General features: G+C 47.5%; 1 protein-coding gene across 4 annotated transcripts in view; it reads right to left on the bottom strand.

Moving 5' to 3' along the window:
• Positions 1 to 2,443: 2,443 nt before the first annotated feature.
• SYN1 (synapsin I) overlaps positions 2,444 to 15,540 on the bottom strand; it is a 57,055-nt gene continuing 43,958 nt past the window's right edge. The window contains exons 6-13 of one of the 4 annotated variants that reach the window (XM_075259587.1): positions 13,702 to 13,764; positions 12,898 to 13,040; positions 7,590 to 7,664; positions 6,165 to 6,267; positions 5,926 to 6,069; positions 4,775 to 4,835; positions 3,923 to 4,625; positions 2,444 to 3,440 (exon numbers count right to left, since the gene is read on the bottom strand). In XM_075259587.1, coding sequence (XP_075115688.1) covers positions 3,955 to 4,625; positions 4,775 to 4,835; positions 5,926 to 6,069; positions 6,165 to 6,267; positions 7,590 to 7,664; positions 12,898 to 13,040; positions 13,702 to 13,764 — 1,260 coding nt within the window. In that variant the 3' untranslated portion in view covers positions 2,444 to 3,440; positions 3,923 to 3,954. Of the gene's footprint in view, positions 3,479 to 3,922; positions 4,626 to 4,774; positions 4,836 to 5,925; positions 6,070 to 6,164; positions 6,268 to 7,589; positions 7,665 to 12,897; positions 13,041 to 13,701; positions 13,765 to 15,540 lie in introns of all 4 variants that reach the window. The other 3 variants (XM_075259584.1, XM_075259585.1, XM_075259586.1) reach the window with 3 other exon arrangements.

Raw genomic sequence — 15,540 nt, 5'->3', positions numbered from 1 at the left:
GTGGCATAGATTCAACAAGGTGCTGGAAGCATTCCTCAGAGATTTTGGTCCATATTGACATGATGGCATCACACAGTTGCCGCAGATTTGTCGGCTGCACATCCATGATGCGAATCTCCCGTTCCACCACATCCCAAAGATGCTCTATTGGATTGAGATCTGGTGACTGTGGAGGCCATTGGAGTACAGTGAACTCATTGTCATGTTCAAGAAACCAGTCTGAGATGATTCCAGCTTTATGACATGGCGCATTATCCTGCTGAAAGTAGCCATCAGATGTTGGGTACATTGTGGTCATAAAGGGATGGACATGGTCAGCAACAATACTCAGGTAGGCTTTGGCGTTGCAACGATGCTCAATTGGTACCAAGGGGCCCAAAGAGTGCCAAGAAAATATTCCCCACACCATGACACCACCACCACCAGCCTGAACCGTTGATACAAGGCAGGATGGATCCATGCTTTCATGTTGTTGACGCCAAATTCTGACCCTACCATCCGAATGTCGCAGCAGAAATCGAGACTCATCAGACCAGGCAACGTTTTTCCAATCTTCAATTGTCCAATTTCGATGAGCTTGTGCAAATTGTAGCCTCAGTTTCCTGTTCTTAGCTGAAAGGAGTGGCACCCGGTGTGGTCTTCTGCTGCTCTAGCCCATCTGCTTCAAAGTTCGACGTACTGTGCGTTCAGAGATGCTCTTCTGGCTACCTTGGTTGTAACGGGTGGCTATTTGAGTCACTGTTGCCTTTCTATCAGCTCGAACCAGTCTGGCCATTCTCCTCTGACCTCTGGCATCAACAACGCATTTCCGCCCACAGAACTGCCGCTCACTGGATGTTTTTTCTTTTTCGGACCATTCTCTGTAAACCCTAGAGATGGTTGTGCGTGAAAATCCCAGTAGATCAGCAGTTTCTGAAATACTCAGACCAGCCCTTCTGGCACCAACAACCATGCCACGTTCAAAGGCACTCAAATCACCTTTCTTCCCCATACTGATGCTCGGTTTGAACTGCAGGAGATTGTCTTGACCATGTCTACATGCCTAAATGCACTGAGTTGCCGCCATGTGATTGGCTGATTAGAAATTAAGTGTTAACGAGCAGTTGGACAGGTGTACCTAATAAAGTGGCCGGTGAGTGTATATATATATATATATATATATATATATATATATATAATGGCCGACCCTTGGGATAGGCCATCAGTATGTGATCGGTGGGGTTTGATACCTGGTCCTATGTATACCCAGTCAGCTGTTCCTATGAGGCTGATGATGAGATGTTCATCGATCACATGGTTTGTACGTCTGCCTGTGCTGCCGTTTTGATCTCGATCTATACAATGTACAGCACTGTGCTTAGTTTTCAGTATAGAAGCTGGAGCGCTCACCTGAAAACTGCGGCCTCAAACAGCTGATCTGTGGGGTCCTGGGTATCAGCCTGGTGATCACATATGATTGTAAACAGCGCCACACCGGACTATGGGTTGTGTCTGGTATTGCACTTCGTCTGTAAGGCTGTGGCGAGAGCTTCAGAGGTTTTGGTGCTGCTCCCGAATCTGACCAGCAATGTGGAATCTATTTTTGAAGTGTTGTAATGCTAAATATCACCACTAGAGGGAGCAGAAAGCTGTATGTTCCTTGACACTAGTTTGCAGAACGAAGCTGCAGACTTTTGATGGGAGGAAGAAGCGTCCCTAGCAATAGGGACAGAGTATTACAGGAAAGGACAATGTAAGTAAGGACAGGGCAACATCCTGATGAGAGGTTCAGAAGGTTCAGGTTCACAGCAGCACAGAATATTCAGGAGAGGGATACACTATGGTCCATGAACTTTCCACTGAGGACAGGACTATATGTGGTGAGAGTAAGGTCCTGATGTGAGCAGGAGCTAGTAGCACAGAGTGTTTCAGGAGATGGTAATGAGTGACCTATCCACTGGTGTCACAATGTGACGCGCAGTGTGATGGTGTGAGGAGGGGAATGTGGTCAAGTAAGTCCACAGACCAATAGTGAAAGGAGTATGGAGGTCTCCTGCAGCACAGAGTATTTCAGGAGGATCATGCAATAATGTTAGGAGGGGGCTGGGAGTGACAGGCAAAGTCATGATGTAAGGAGGAGAAGGGCTGCATGCGACCAGAGGAATGGGATGAGGGGTAGAGTTACAGACTGATGTGAGAGCAGGGTTTTCCTGCAGCACAGAGTATTTTAGGAGGAATGTGCTGATCCCAAGGAGAGCAGTGACCTATCCTTTCATTTAACAAGTTGGAAATCACATTTGTTAGTGGGCTGAGCAGGGTTCCTCTGCAGCACAGAGTATTTCAGACCACTCGTGCTTATGTAAGCAGGCCAATATTACGCTGCAGATGAAAGTGAGGTCCCATATTGAGTATTTCGGCCCCTGCAGCCACCCTCCACAGACGCAACACCACACCAGTTTTCTGCTTTCAGAGAATAGTTTAATCTGGACAAATCACATTTTCTTGCCCCCTTTGGGGATTTTTTTTTTTTTCTTTTTCACATTTGCACACAAACGCTGACACACGTTACACGCACATGTCATGGCGCCCGCTCCGCGCGGGCGGTGGAATTATAAGTTCTTTAATATAGTCATGATATAATATATTACTCTGAATACTTAGAACAATCAGATCACGATAGTAACCGCACGGCAAGCTGCAGAGCACGCACATTACAACAGTGTTACTGTCACACGAAAAAGTAGACCTGGAATGGGGGGGACACAGCGGAGGTGGGAAGGGGTACAGCCATGAAAAATGGGGAAGGGAAGAAGAGACAAAATCAGGAAGCAAAGCGTTGATGGAGGGATTTCAATGTTTTGGGTGGGGATGTCAACAGAATATTTTGGGGTGGGGGGGGTCACAGGCAGGAACACCGCAACACACCACGTTTCAAAAGAACTGACGGAACCAGGAGGGATAGATACCGAGAGGGGGGCGGGGAGGAGCGCAGGAGGGGACATACACAACATATACAAAATGAGCGCCGCAGGCTCCTTGCGGATGTGCGGTGTCTGTATACACGTATGTACACGGAGGACTGGCTCCTACGGATTGTACTGCTGCAGGCGCTCTGGGCTCTGCTATTCCCTACGCCATCTGTAAGTGGCGATAGCGGCCTCTAGGGTCCTCTCTTCCTCCCGGGATTGGTCTCCTCTCCGTATCTACCTCTTCGGCGGCGTATTTAATTTTTTTTTTTACAATTTTTTTTTTTTCAAGGAATTTAAGCCGTGCACACAGGTGGAGGGAGCGGGATAACACACAGAGCCGCGATGCTGGGTCGGTTGGTCGGGAGAGATGTGACGCGGGAGTAATGGATCCCCTTCAGTCTGAGAAGAGACTGGCGAAGGATTTCCTCAGGTTGCGGATCGTTTCGGCTTTCACCTCGTCGTGACTAAGACTGGAACGTGGAGCTGGCGAGTCTGCAAGGGTGAAGGAGTTGGTGAGGGACTGGGACTTACTGGATGGCCGATGATGGGAGAAGATGGCAGGGTGGGGATGGGGATGAGCGGAGGGTTTGTTCGTAATGGCGGGTGGTGGGGTGGGGAAGACACAAGAGACGGGGGAGGGGGATGTGTTATATATGTTGGAGGTAGAAGGAGGGGGAAAGAAAAATAATGATCAGTTAAAGTCATGCATTGGTAGGCGTTCACACTAAGCTAGTCACCACCTGCTACACTGGGCACTGCCAGGAGGCGGGCAACCCCAGGGACCCACTGAACCCACATGACTAAGTGTCCCCAGTCACCAGGGACCGAGCGCAGCCACCAAAACCCAACCGGGTCCAAGCTAACAGTACAAAAAAAACAAGGCAAGGTGACCCGGTCTGTGCCAAAGCTGTGCCCACCTCACCTAAGCGGCATGCAACAAAAGGGATGCAATAGGTAGTATAGGAAGCTGAAACCTGTGTGGCCCACCCAGAACCTCGAGGGGCTCTTACTTCAGCTGCGGCTGGGGTGGGGGCAGCTCTTGGCCCGGCTTCTGAGCCAATTGAGGCTTTTGGGGCCCACCAGGACGTGAACCCTGCCCAGGTCCTTGAGGGTTAGGCCTGGGCTGCTGGGTCATGGGTCGTTGTGGCGGCTGTTGTGCTTGGGGCGGCTGTTGCTGGGGTGGCAGCTGTTGCTGGGGTCCGCCTGGGCCTGACTGCCGTTGCTGCGGTGGTGGCTGCTGTCCAGGCTGGCGGATGCCGTGCTGCTGTTGATGGACGGGAGGAGGGGGCTTCTGCTGGGGTCCTGCAGGAATGGGCTGCCTTGGAGGTCCGGGTTGCCGTGGCTGAGGGGGCTGGACGCCCATTGGCTTTGGGCCTGCTGGCATAGGGGGAGCCTGCTGTTGACGTTGGGGTGACTGTGGGCTTGGCTGCCTTTGGGGGGATTGAGACTGGCGGGGTGATGGCTGTTGTTGGGACCTCATCTGCTGGGGTGACGACTGCGGCGGTGGCTGCTGCTGCGGGGGGATCATCTGTCGCTGCTGTGCCCCAGGGCTGGGGAGGTTTGGTGGATGTTGTGATGGCTGAGGACCTAAACCTTGAAGCTGCTGTCCTTGGGGTGGAGGCCTCTGCTGAGAGGGAGGTCCTTGTCGTTGAGGACCCTGTGCCGCTGGAGGACCCCCTACAACAGATGAGGAACAGCACATGTGACTGCTCGGCATATGGGGAATAGTTAGCACATCTAACCTGCCCAGCTCGGCTACATTGCCATGGCCGCACTAAATATTTCCCATAATGCTCCTGACTACATGGTATAGGGTGGAGATCTACCTTGTGGAGAAGGTCTCTGCTGCTGGACCGGGGTGCCAGACCGCGAGTGAACAGGTTGAGCCTGCAATACAGACAAAATCACCAATGAAGACAGTGGGCGGAGCTTAGCTGCTGAGTGTTTCCAAGGGCAACCTGCCCAATTTGTACAAAAAAAAATAAAACGGACGAGGCTCAGGGCTAACCGGAGGGCTTCTAGTGAGCTCACACCCCTACATGTAACTGAATGACCCATTGTATCAGTGACAGAAATGTCTGTGCCATGCCAAAGGGCTGCGCTGCCCATAGAGTCCTATCATCCTAGTGGTGGTCCAAGAGTTCCGAGTGACAGAGATATATAAAAAGCTCAGACCCCTTTGACACAGTCCAGAAATTACTGTTGCTGGAAATCTGACACACAAAGACAAATCTCTGGGCAGTGCCAAAGGGCCGAGCAGTCCTTAAGAGTCTGTTTCTGCAGACACCATGATGTCAGAATGACAGGATTACATATGAAGATCAGACACATTTGACATCAGGAACTGAATCCTAAAATCCCTGAATCCTAAACCCTGCTTAAAGGGGTTGTCCCATGAAAAGCATCCTAGCTATACTGCTAGTTTATGTGGATTTAAGACTTTTCCTAAATACATTGCTTTATCAAAACTGCTTTGTTTGGCCGCTATCTTAATTTATTCACTTCATTGTTGACACTGTGTTTCTATGGCCACTGGGCTTATCTGCTCAGTTCTCAAGTGATGTGGCTGCCTGCTCTCAGGTGTGTGGGGGCTGACAAGCAAGGAGCTCCTCACATAGGGGAGGGGGGAGGTGAGAGCTCCAGGATTACTGTGCTGTCTATCTTCAGCTTTTCCACTTATCAGCCGGTTTAATTGAATTTGGCTGATAAGGGCTGAGATAAGGGGTCCGTTACCTCTGTATGTAATGCAAGCTGACTCAAATCCAGCTCTGCTACATCAGTTTTATACTGTGCTAATGCATTTACAACCAATCCCTCATTACTGACTGCAAACATAGCAGATAGCAGAGCAAGTGAAACCCCGCCCACCAATGTGCTGAGAAATCCAGGAAGTGAAGAGAGCAAAGAGCCCTGCAGGCTGCAGGACAAGAATTATGGGAATACCCCTTTAAGGAGGGCACTGTCCCTTTGGTCTTACCTGGGGCTGCTGTGCATGCATGGTGCGGCTCGGGGAGGAGCTGCACTGAAGAGACTGGGCCATCTTACTAACAACCAGGTCAGCTATCAGGTGGCGATCCTCTTCTTGCTGGTCACCAATTAAAGGCATAGAGGAGCCGACGACCTGATGGAGAGAGGAGGAATTACAGGTCAGCAATGTTTTATTAGGGCCACAAGGCGGTGCTGCAGTGGTGGTCGTATTATCCTGCCTTCGCTCACCTCTATGATATGGTCCTTGCCGTCTTTCCCGTGCAGGGCTTCCACGGCGCAGATGTCCAGACCCCCGAATATCTCTGAGCAAGCGTCCACCCAGAGCCTGTACCTGCAAAGCAAATGGCCATATGTCAAGCTTTTATCCTTTCCAAGCCAAATACCTCGGATCCAAATAGAAGGCGACACACTATGTCCTTGCTGTCTTGAATCTGTCCTATGTGAGACTAGGGGGCACTGTGAGCTGTTCTTGTGTCTCACTTGATCTGATGACATGGTAACATGCTGAGACATGGCGGCTTCGCCCTGATTGGGCCCTGAGGAGCCTCTTTGCCCCTTCTCTGCCCTCAGTCCTGTGCCAGTTCTGCCTTAAGCTGAAGGCCTGAGTAATTGGAAACAAAGGAGCGCGTAGCCTGACTCAGCATTTTCAGGCAGGGTATCCATAGCGACCAGACTGTCAGACATGACTCAGCTGTTCACAGCTAGAGGGGGAGGAGCTTGTCCTCGCTCATGTCAAATGTCAGCCGGCTATTAATCACATTTCTCTAGATATAAATCGGGATCTGATTGACTGATAACAGAGATGGACTCTCACCCTACTATGATGTCCATTGGACCTATAGGGGCGTCCATTAGTCCTACAACCTCCAATGACACTACTGTCACCACACCACTATCTGTACAGTCTCTCCCCTCACCTTCTGTCTCTATCCCTATTCCCTCATAGACTGTAAGCCCTTGCGGCCTCTACCCCACTGTGCCCGTCGGTCATTGTTAGTATTATGTTTGTATATTTAGTGTACCGTATGTAAACCCCTAAATGTAAAGCACCATGGAATTAATGGTGCTATATAAATAAACAATAATAATAATTAGAACAACACCCTTTATTGAATAAGCTGATCCGCCATAGTGAGAGAGCGGGAACATACAACCCCCTGCCCTAAGCGGAACCCATCACTGCCGGTCCCTGCTCCACCACTATATCAGAATAGAAGGGACATCGGTAAGGTGCTCAGTATTTCTCCTGACCTGACACCCCACAGAGCCCCTACACCTAGACACATGGTTTGACAGAAGGAGCCCTATGGTGGCACAAATGTGTCATTATAATATGAGGGGGCACCACTTGGGCTCTATACCATGTAGATACCACTACAGCCATTAAGGGGGCATTATATTGTGTATGGTGCATTATACTGTATGGGGGCAATGAAGGGACATTATACTGTATGGGGTCACTTAATCACTGTATGTTACACAGAGGAAGGCACTATTATTATTTGGAGGCACAAAACGAACTTGGTGGGGTCTGAGGGGGCACTGACGGGTTTACAGGTGTGTCTTAACACATGTAAATCCTGGATATGTTGAGCTTGGACCTCCACCGGATGGCAGGCCCTTTACTAATAGTAGCCCTGCTGTATACCATACCTGTCCGACACAGCGATCTGCTCCAACATGGCCGACCCGGTGTTGGTTTTCCAGTTCCCAGAAATGGATGTTCTCCTGAAATGTAGAGAATAAGGAAAGTCAGGACCTTTGTGTTCTTCCATAGAGCTGTGTGTGCAGTCACAGCGCTCATCCCCTATATACAAATAGAGATCATTCATATATCACTTGGGGCTATGATGTGCTCACTGGTTGCAGTACCACTTTTCACCACTACCAGTTCCTCAAACACTGCATACGCTCCAGTGTCACAGCGCCCCCAGGCTTGTGATTATTACCCTGCTAATTACGGAGGAGGTGAGCTGTTCGGCATCTGAGCGCTGATCATTCCCCGCTGTAGACTGGACGCCGTCATTGTGAAATACTGTACATTGCATCATTCTGCACTTGCTGGCGTGCCGCCATCTAGTGGCCATTACTGGCATGACAGGCTTCTGACCCAACTACAGAAATAGACTATAAACTGAATAACCTTCCATTATTCACAATCCCTGTCATATGCCAGGTCACCTATGTGTAAACTGCAGCGATTGTGTCCCCCCTGGCTGTCTGCCATGCTCTGCTGTAAGAAGTGACTCAGGGCTGAGTAGTAGGGATGGAGACTTGAGAAAACCTGATGGCCCCGTATTGTAAGTGCTAAGAGTCTGGGCTGATATCTGTGCGATATATGACAATCTGGCACCTGCGCAGTCCAGCGAGTGCCGGATTACTGACTGCAACTCCAAGACTGAAATACATTCATACAGTCACAATGTGAACATGGCCTACCGCATGGCGTAGCACAGAGCTAGCAGCAGGGTAAGGCTCGGTACAGACTGCATTAGAGTCCTAGGTTTGGAATATACACTGGGAAAAGCTCTGGTCAAGGGGGTCAAATGAGTCCACAGGGTGCCATTTATTGAACAGGGGTCAAAACAGTGTCCCTTTGGCCTCCATGGGGCTAGTATATGCTAGCAGACTAGACAAAGGTGCTCAAATGGACTTTGGGCCATTATGTCCTCAGGACCCCAGAATACTGGTGGACAGCAACCCCCGACCAAAATCTATCATAATGTGAACATGGTCTAGCACGAGGCCCATCAACAGAGCTAGCAGCAGGGTAAGGCAGTGTTCAGACTTTGTCTGAGCCCTATGTTTGGCATATACACAGGGAAAAGCTCCCATCATGGAGGTCAAACATGACCATCAGGCTTCATTTACCCAACAAGGTTCAAAATAGTGTCCCTTTGGCCTCCATAGAGTTGGTATATGTCAGCAGACCAATGTGGGCCATATAGCCCTCGAGGCTCCAGCGGGTCAAGGCTTCTAGCCTTGTGTCTCAATATCCCATAGTATTGTAGTTAGTCAGCGCCCTTTACATCATCTCTTATCTCTGAGGTCGGATACGTGACATCATCACCTATAACATACCCCAGAACCCGCCTGATTTTCCAGCTGAGCCCCTCCTCATGGAGGAGTGCAAGGGGTCTTGCATCATCTCACCTAATAGTGGCTGATAAAAGGGAACAAGATTGCGTCCAAATTATATAAATAAAATGAAGATGAAACAGACTGCATGTGAACCGTCCCTTTAAGAAATAAGAATTTCGCCCACAATTCTACTCGCACTGCTGGAACAGATCATCTCTCTTGGCCCTAACACAACATGAGCAGATGGCAGCCTCCCACACCGCTCATACTGTACCGGAGACAATAGGAGTCAGGCTCGGGCGAGAATGTCGGGGGCTGTCCATATTATCTAGTCTTAAGACTTCTTGTCAGATTCTTGCACGGGAAGCTCTTCTGCCCCTCACAAGCTGCAGAAGACACCATGTTCTGGACTGGTCCTTATGGTCTGTCCTACTGTACAGCTCTTATAGGACACAAATTCATGTCTGTGACTGGACCTACTCATACCATAGACTGTCTTAGGGTAGATTTCAGAATTCAGACCAGGATTGGCCAAAAATGTCAGGCATAAGCTCAAAATTTCTTGTTGACCTGTCCAGTATAACCCTGCCTAATAACTGGTACCAACATCAAGATGGCCCATTCCTATGCTAGGAATTGACCTACTGTATACTGATTCTAGATCTGTTCTATACCTTTACTAGGCTCCTGAATGCTCTGTATACTTTTTCATATTCTTCTTTATAGCTTCTATAGAAGGTAAGCTCGTGTCCTTGGCTGGACCAGTTGTATACTTTTATACACCATACGTCATCACTTTTGTGGTGCCCATCTTCTAGGCTTTAGGTCCGTGCCCACAATACCCTACTGTATGCAGATTCTAGACCTCCAGTTATCTCATCTCTTCTACTCCATACTATGGTCCTACTGTATACTTGTTCTAGACCTTATCCCTTCTCCTCTATTCCTGCACTAGAGCTCAAGTTCTTGTCTGTGATTGATCTTATTGTATACTTGTTCTCAACCACAAGTTGTCTTTTTGCTCCTGCTTTATATGTCTTGTAAGAGCTAGTTTTTGTCTGTGACTGGCCTAGTGTACACTCTATCCTTCTTCTAGGACCTAAAGTATATGTCCATGAGTGCTCCTGCTGTATTCTTGTTCTAGATCATAAATTGTCCTATTACGTCTGCTTTACGCTAGGTCCAGACTCTGTTCATTTCTACTTTTGGCCTCCTTTGCTCATCTTATCACTTCTACTCCATACTATTTGGACCAAAGCTCAGATCCATGAGTGATCCTGTTGTAGATTACTTCTACACCACAAGTCCTATCACATCTACTCCACACCCATGTTTGGCCTCCTCTATACTAATTCCAGACCTCGAAGCATCAAATCATTTCTACCTCCTACTTCTGACTTTGGCCAAAACTCATGACTGTGAGTAGAAGTCCTACTGTATAGCAGTTCTGGACCAGAAGTTGTCTCAACGCTTCAGCTCCCATGTTTATGTCCTAACTTTCCTTCTGTAAACATGTTCTAGACCAGATATTAGCAAATCTTCTCCACACAGGCTTTAAGTTCTTATCTACGATTGATCCTACTGTATACCTAGATCACAAGTTATCCTTTTGCTTCTGCCCCAGGAGCTAGTTTTTATCTATGTCTAGCCTAGTGTATACTTGGGCTATACCATCTGCTTGATATCTGCTCTAGGTGTCCCTGATGGATCCTACTGTATACCTGTTCTAGACCACAAGTTTCGTTTTTGCTTTATACCTCTTTTAGGAGATACTTCTTGTCCATGAACGACCTACTGTATACTTGTCCCAGTCTAAAAGTTGAAGTTAATGGTGCCTCAGCTTTATACCCCTTCTAGATCCAAAATTCATGCTCATGGTGGTCTTGTGGTATATACTCTTTGTAGACAATACACTATTTTCTCACTTCTGTCCTGAACTTTGAGTTAATGACCAGAGTTGGTCTCCTGCCCATGACTCCAGCCCTCAAGTCTCTCATCGCTTTTGATCTTCTCTTCTAGGATTAAAGATCATGTCCATGAGTGGTCCTACTGTAAAACTGTTCTAGATCATAGCTGCCCTTATCACTATATTCTGCCCCTCATCTAGGACACAGATTCTTGTGTATGACTGATAGATTATTAATTTCTACATCTCCTGGAGGTCCCAGCATCTAGTTCTTGGCTAGTTCTTCCATCAATGGTTTGAAGCAACGTGTCCACTTGCCTCACCAGTCCTTGTCTACATCAATCCTCTATGTTGCTTCCAGACTACAAATGAAAGGGTTTTTTGATCCATGGTGCTATAGTTCTTTTAAGAGAAAAGTTCATGGGCTCCACGTATGCAGAGGACAGACTCTAGAACATGATCTTCACATCTCAGGTACGGTCAGTTAATCACGACCAGATGATTTAACATTCTTGAGAATGTGGGATTTTTTAAGGAATGTCAGTGAAGATTTGGCTTTCTGGGAATTTTCCTTTTTGCTCAGACATCTGATGGCGATAAAATCCTTTCCACCGAAAGACAGCTTCCTTCTATGGATATCATAAACAGTATTATGGGCCGTCGTGACCACTAACAACCTTCTAATCCCTGCCAGCCTGACATAATGAGATTGTATGCACGTTACTTTCCCACAGACAGAGCGCAGATCATCTTGTCCTCATAGAAGGGCTGATCAGGATCTAGGTGTTTCAAAGACTCGTGCCAGGTCATGTCGGAGAGAGAGAGAGAGAGGGAAGGGAGAGGCTAGGAATAATCATGTACGGAACCAGAAAAACCCGCACGGCAGACAGGGAGGGAGAGAGACCCGGACGAGCATAACCGAGACCGAGAGAGACCAACACAGGGATATTTTTAGCTTGAGGTAAACTGTGAAACTATTTCTAGCTTCATGGGAAGAAAGAGTCATAAAAACAGCAGCAAATTCTCAATAAACCACACAGACCCTGCAAAGCCACTGCTATCAGATGTCCGGCCAGGAGCAAAGCAATAGGAGCTGTAGGATAGCATTAGGGCAATAAGCGCAAGACAGTAGCGATGTCATATCAGTGACCCCAAAAATCATTGTGTCGTTAACCTGTACTCCAAGTGTCATCATGTCATTATCTTGTACCCCAAGTGTCAGCCTGTCATTATCCTGTACCCCCAAATGACAGCCTGTTAGTATTGTGTACCCTCAAGTGTCAGCCTGTCATTATGCTGTACCCCAAGTGTCATCATGTCAGTATCCTGAACCCCCAAATGTCAGTCTGTCATTATTCTGTACCACCAAGTTTCATCATGTCATTATCCTTTACCCCAAGTATCAGCGTGTCATTATGCTGTACCCCAAGTGTCACCATGTCATTATCTTGTACCCTCAAGTGTCAGCCTGTCATCCTGAACCTCCAAATGTCGGTCTGTCATTATCCTGTACCCCAAGTTTCAGGCTTTCACTACTGAATTTCCCCATGGTCGGACTATTAAAGGATTATTTTATCTTAACTCTTATCCTGTACCTACAAGTGTCAGCGTGTCATTATCCTGTACCCCCAAGTGACAACCTATTAGTATTGTGTACCCCCAAGTGTCATTTTATCATTATCCTGTACCCCGAGTGACAGCCTGTCATTAACCTATTGCCCTAGGTGTCAGCCTGTCATTATCCTGTACCGCCCCGTGTCAGCCTGTCATTATCCTGTACCCTAAGTCTCAGCATATCACTATCCTGTATCCCAAGGGTTACAGCCCCATACCCCAAATGTAGGAGGATCAGACAGTGGTTTGGTGGTCCTTAACATCATTAACCCAGTAAGAGCACTTTTTTATCTCATTCATACGTTTAGGAGCTGTTGGGTAAAGTGACATTTATACACTTTGTATACTCTGCGCACTCACATGTAGGCTTTGTAATTGTTTCCGATTTTCTGGATACGGACATCATACTTGGCGTCAATAAATGGTTCAGAGGTGGCGTATGTTTTCGTTAGAGCAACCACACTGGCGATGTCCTGGAAGTCATACTGGTTGTCTACCTTCACCTGGAATGAGGTATGAGGGTTGTCAGAGGCTCTACACCTAAGAGGATCACATCAGATAGGGGATATATCTCTGACTTCTGGGGGGTTTGTTACTCTATATCAGGAAAACCAAGGTCTTGATTACTATAAATACCTATAGAGAAATAGATCTGTACAGAATTGTAGCCCTAATAATCCCTATAAAAATCAGTCCCCAAATAGACGGTTAAAGTGTTGTTTCAGGGTTTAGATATTGACGATAGGTGATGAATATTAGATCGTGGAGTACTCTCCAACAAAGTCAATGGGAATTCCGAACATGTGACCCTCCAGTGTAATGTATGGGTGAACCCTGGCTTATGTCACTATGGGGAACATACTCTATCGTAACCTCCATTACCAGTCATTGCATCCGATCTCGATGACTCAGTCTAGTGACACAAGAAAAGGTGCAAACAAAAACAAACCCCAGTACGACGCCTCAATACTGGATTTAGCAATCCAGAGGAAATGGAGGTCAAATGCATGAAGAGGAAGAGATGACCTGCGGCTGACTCCTAAAGGGTCACACTCCATGAGGACAACCACACCGTCATATTGTGTAACGTGTAGCGTTCAGTGACCTGTTCATCCCTCACATCTGTCCTGGAGCTGACCCGCTGTCCCCCTGACCCGTACTCACCTTCCCCATACCAGAATGTGCATGGCCCATCTTGATCACGACTGGAAACTTAGAGGCGGTCAGCTGTAAGAGAAAAGACAAGAGCTTGAGTCATTCGACTACAACGGATACCATTACATATGCATCTGATTAAACCTACAATCTATTGCTCTGTTATCAGCCATTTCACCCTCAAACACTATGAGTAACAAGCGCAGGACGCTCCCTTCCCACCATGATCACTACTTTGGGTCACACATCTCCGATGCTAAGAACTACTATCCATCTGGGAAGTGCTTAAATCCCTTCTTCGGAGATCCCACCAGTTTCAATAGGGTCCAATGCTATATTTAAGCCAATCAGTAGTTAGGGATCTGCTGTCAGATACTGACAGTTCCTGTGTAGAATCACAAAACCAAAAAGTCAAGCTCCAAATACAAGAAATTTCAGGAAAAATGCTTTCTCCTCCACTTATCAGCCACTTCTCCTGCACTGATCACCCGCTCTGAATTCATATACAGAGATCGGGTTAAATTTGCTGCCTATAGAAGTCTATGGAGAACGGAGGGGGGGAGAGGAAGCAGGAGACTAACTGATATGATGTCTCCTATATACTGCACACAGCACAGAGAAGATCTTGCTCCCCTATACCAATTACTCGGCAATGTGCAGAACATTATACGGCAGTACAGCCATGAATCCAGCACTAGGGTGAAGGCGCAGCATCGTCTCTCTCTCCATCCTCAATACTTCTATGGCTTGCATCTATAACCTCATCTCTCAACTGAGTGTCATGTCCTCTGTGAAGATGGACATGATCCCTGAATTGAGAGTGAGCAGTTGCTACCGAGTTTGGATGTCTTAGGGGGCCCAAAGGCCATTCAACAACATAAGACGGCACCGGCATTCTAGGTAGTATATGGTAAGTGGGGGCCTAGAAGCTTCAAGCTCAGATTCTGTTACACCCACAAGAGATCTTCTGAACCTGTCTTTCAGGGTTGGTCTGTGAAGGATGTTATTCTAGATGACAGTGATATATAAAATGACAAAATGACAGCCTTGGCTTCTACCTTGATCTGAGATGTTTTTTATTGGCACAAGCAACTTTACAAGTACCGAAGACGACCAATGGTTGCAAATATCAGAACCTTGACTTGTCGTCAATGTCTGCTGCTATAGTCCTTTGTGTGACATAGTGTGTCTGATGGCCATATTGATGGATTTTGAACACTTACTGCTTTAGTTCAGTTCTGAGGAGTCACTGGGGGGCGCTCGCCTAAACATGGCTGTAACCTCCGCATTACTACAGTAGATCTCACCCTCACCAAGGTTGCCTATTTCAGATCTACGGTGTTGATGTGATTACCTAATGGTGAGGTTGGACGTTAACCTTGTTTTCTGAGACAAGTGGCTGTAGAAAGGTCTAGCAGCCGCTTATGTCCTCCAAAAAAAAACAATATACCAAACTAGCCAAGCAAAATGGGTATAATATGTTGGAGAAGACACTGGTCACCTGATGGCTTTCTTCTTGATCATTCCATATACATATTCAGGCCCTGCCTGCCAGGTGTATACAGACTATACAAAAAGAGAAAAACATGGCCCGCACATCCCAATCTTATACATTGATCTAGTAGTGCTTCTCAGCAAATTCTACAATACTGAACATGAGGTTCTTAGTATACATATTGATCAAGGTGTATAAGCCCACTAGCCACTTCACGGCGACCTCTTTATAGTGGGTCCCTACTCTACTGGGTGTGGTGCCGCACAGCGACCGCCACAACCGCAACACGGCGCCCACAGGGCGAGCGACCCAGTGGTCCGGCAACACCCCTGCCACCAGACCAAGCCCCCAGG

This window comes from Leptodactylus fuscus, chromosome 11 (assembly GCF_031893055.1).
Source record: "Leptodactylus fuscus isolate aLepFus1 chromosome 11, aLepFus1.hap2, whole genome shotgun sequence".
Taxonomy (NCBI): Eukaryota; Metazoa; Chordata; class Amphibia; order Anura; family Leptodactylidae; genus Leptodactylus; species Leptodactylus fuscus.
Note: the sequence above shows the minus strand (reverse complement) of the source record. Positions and strands in the feature narration are given on the sequence as shown.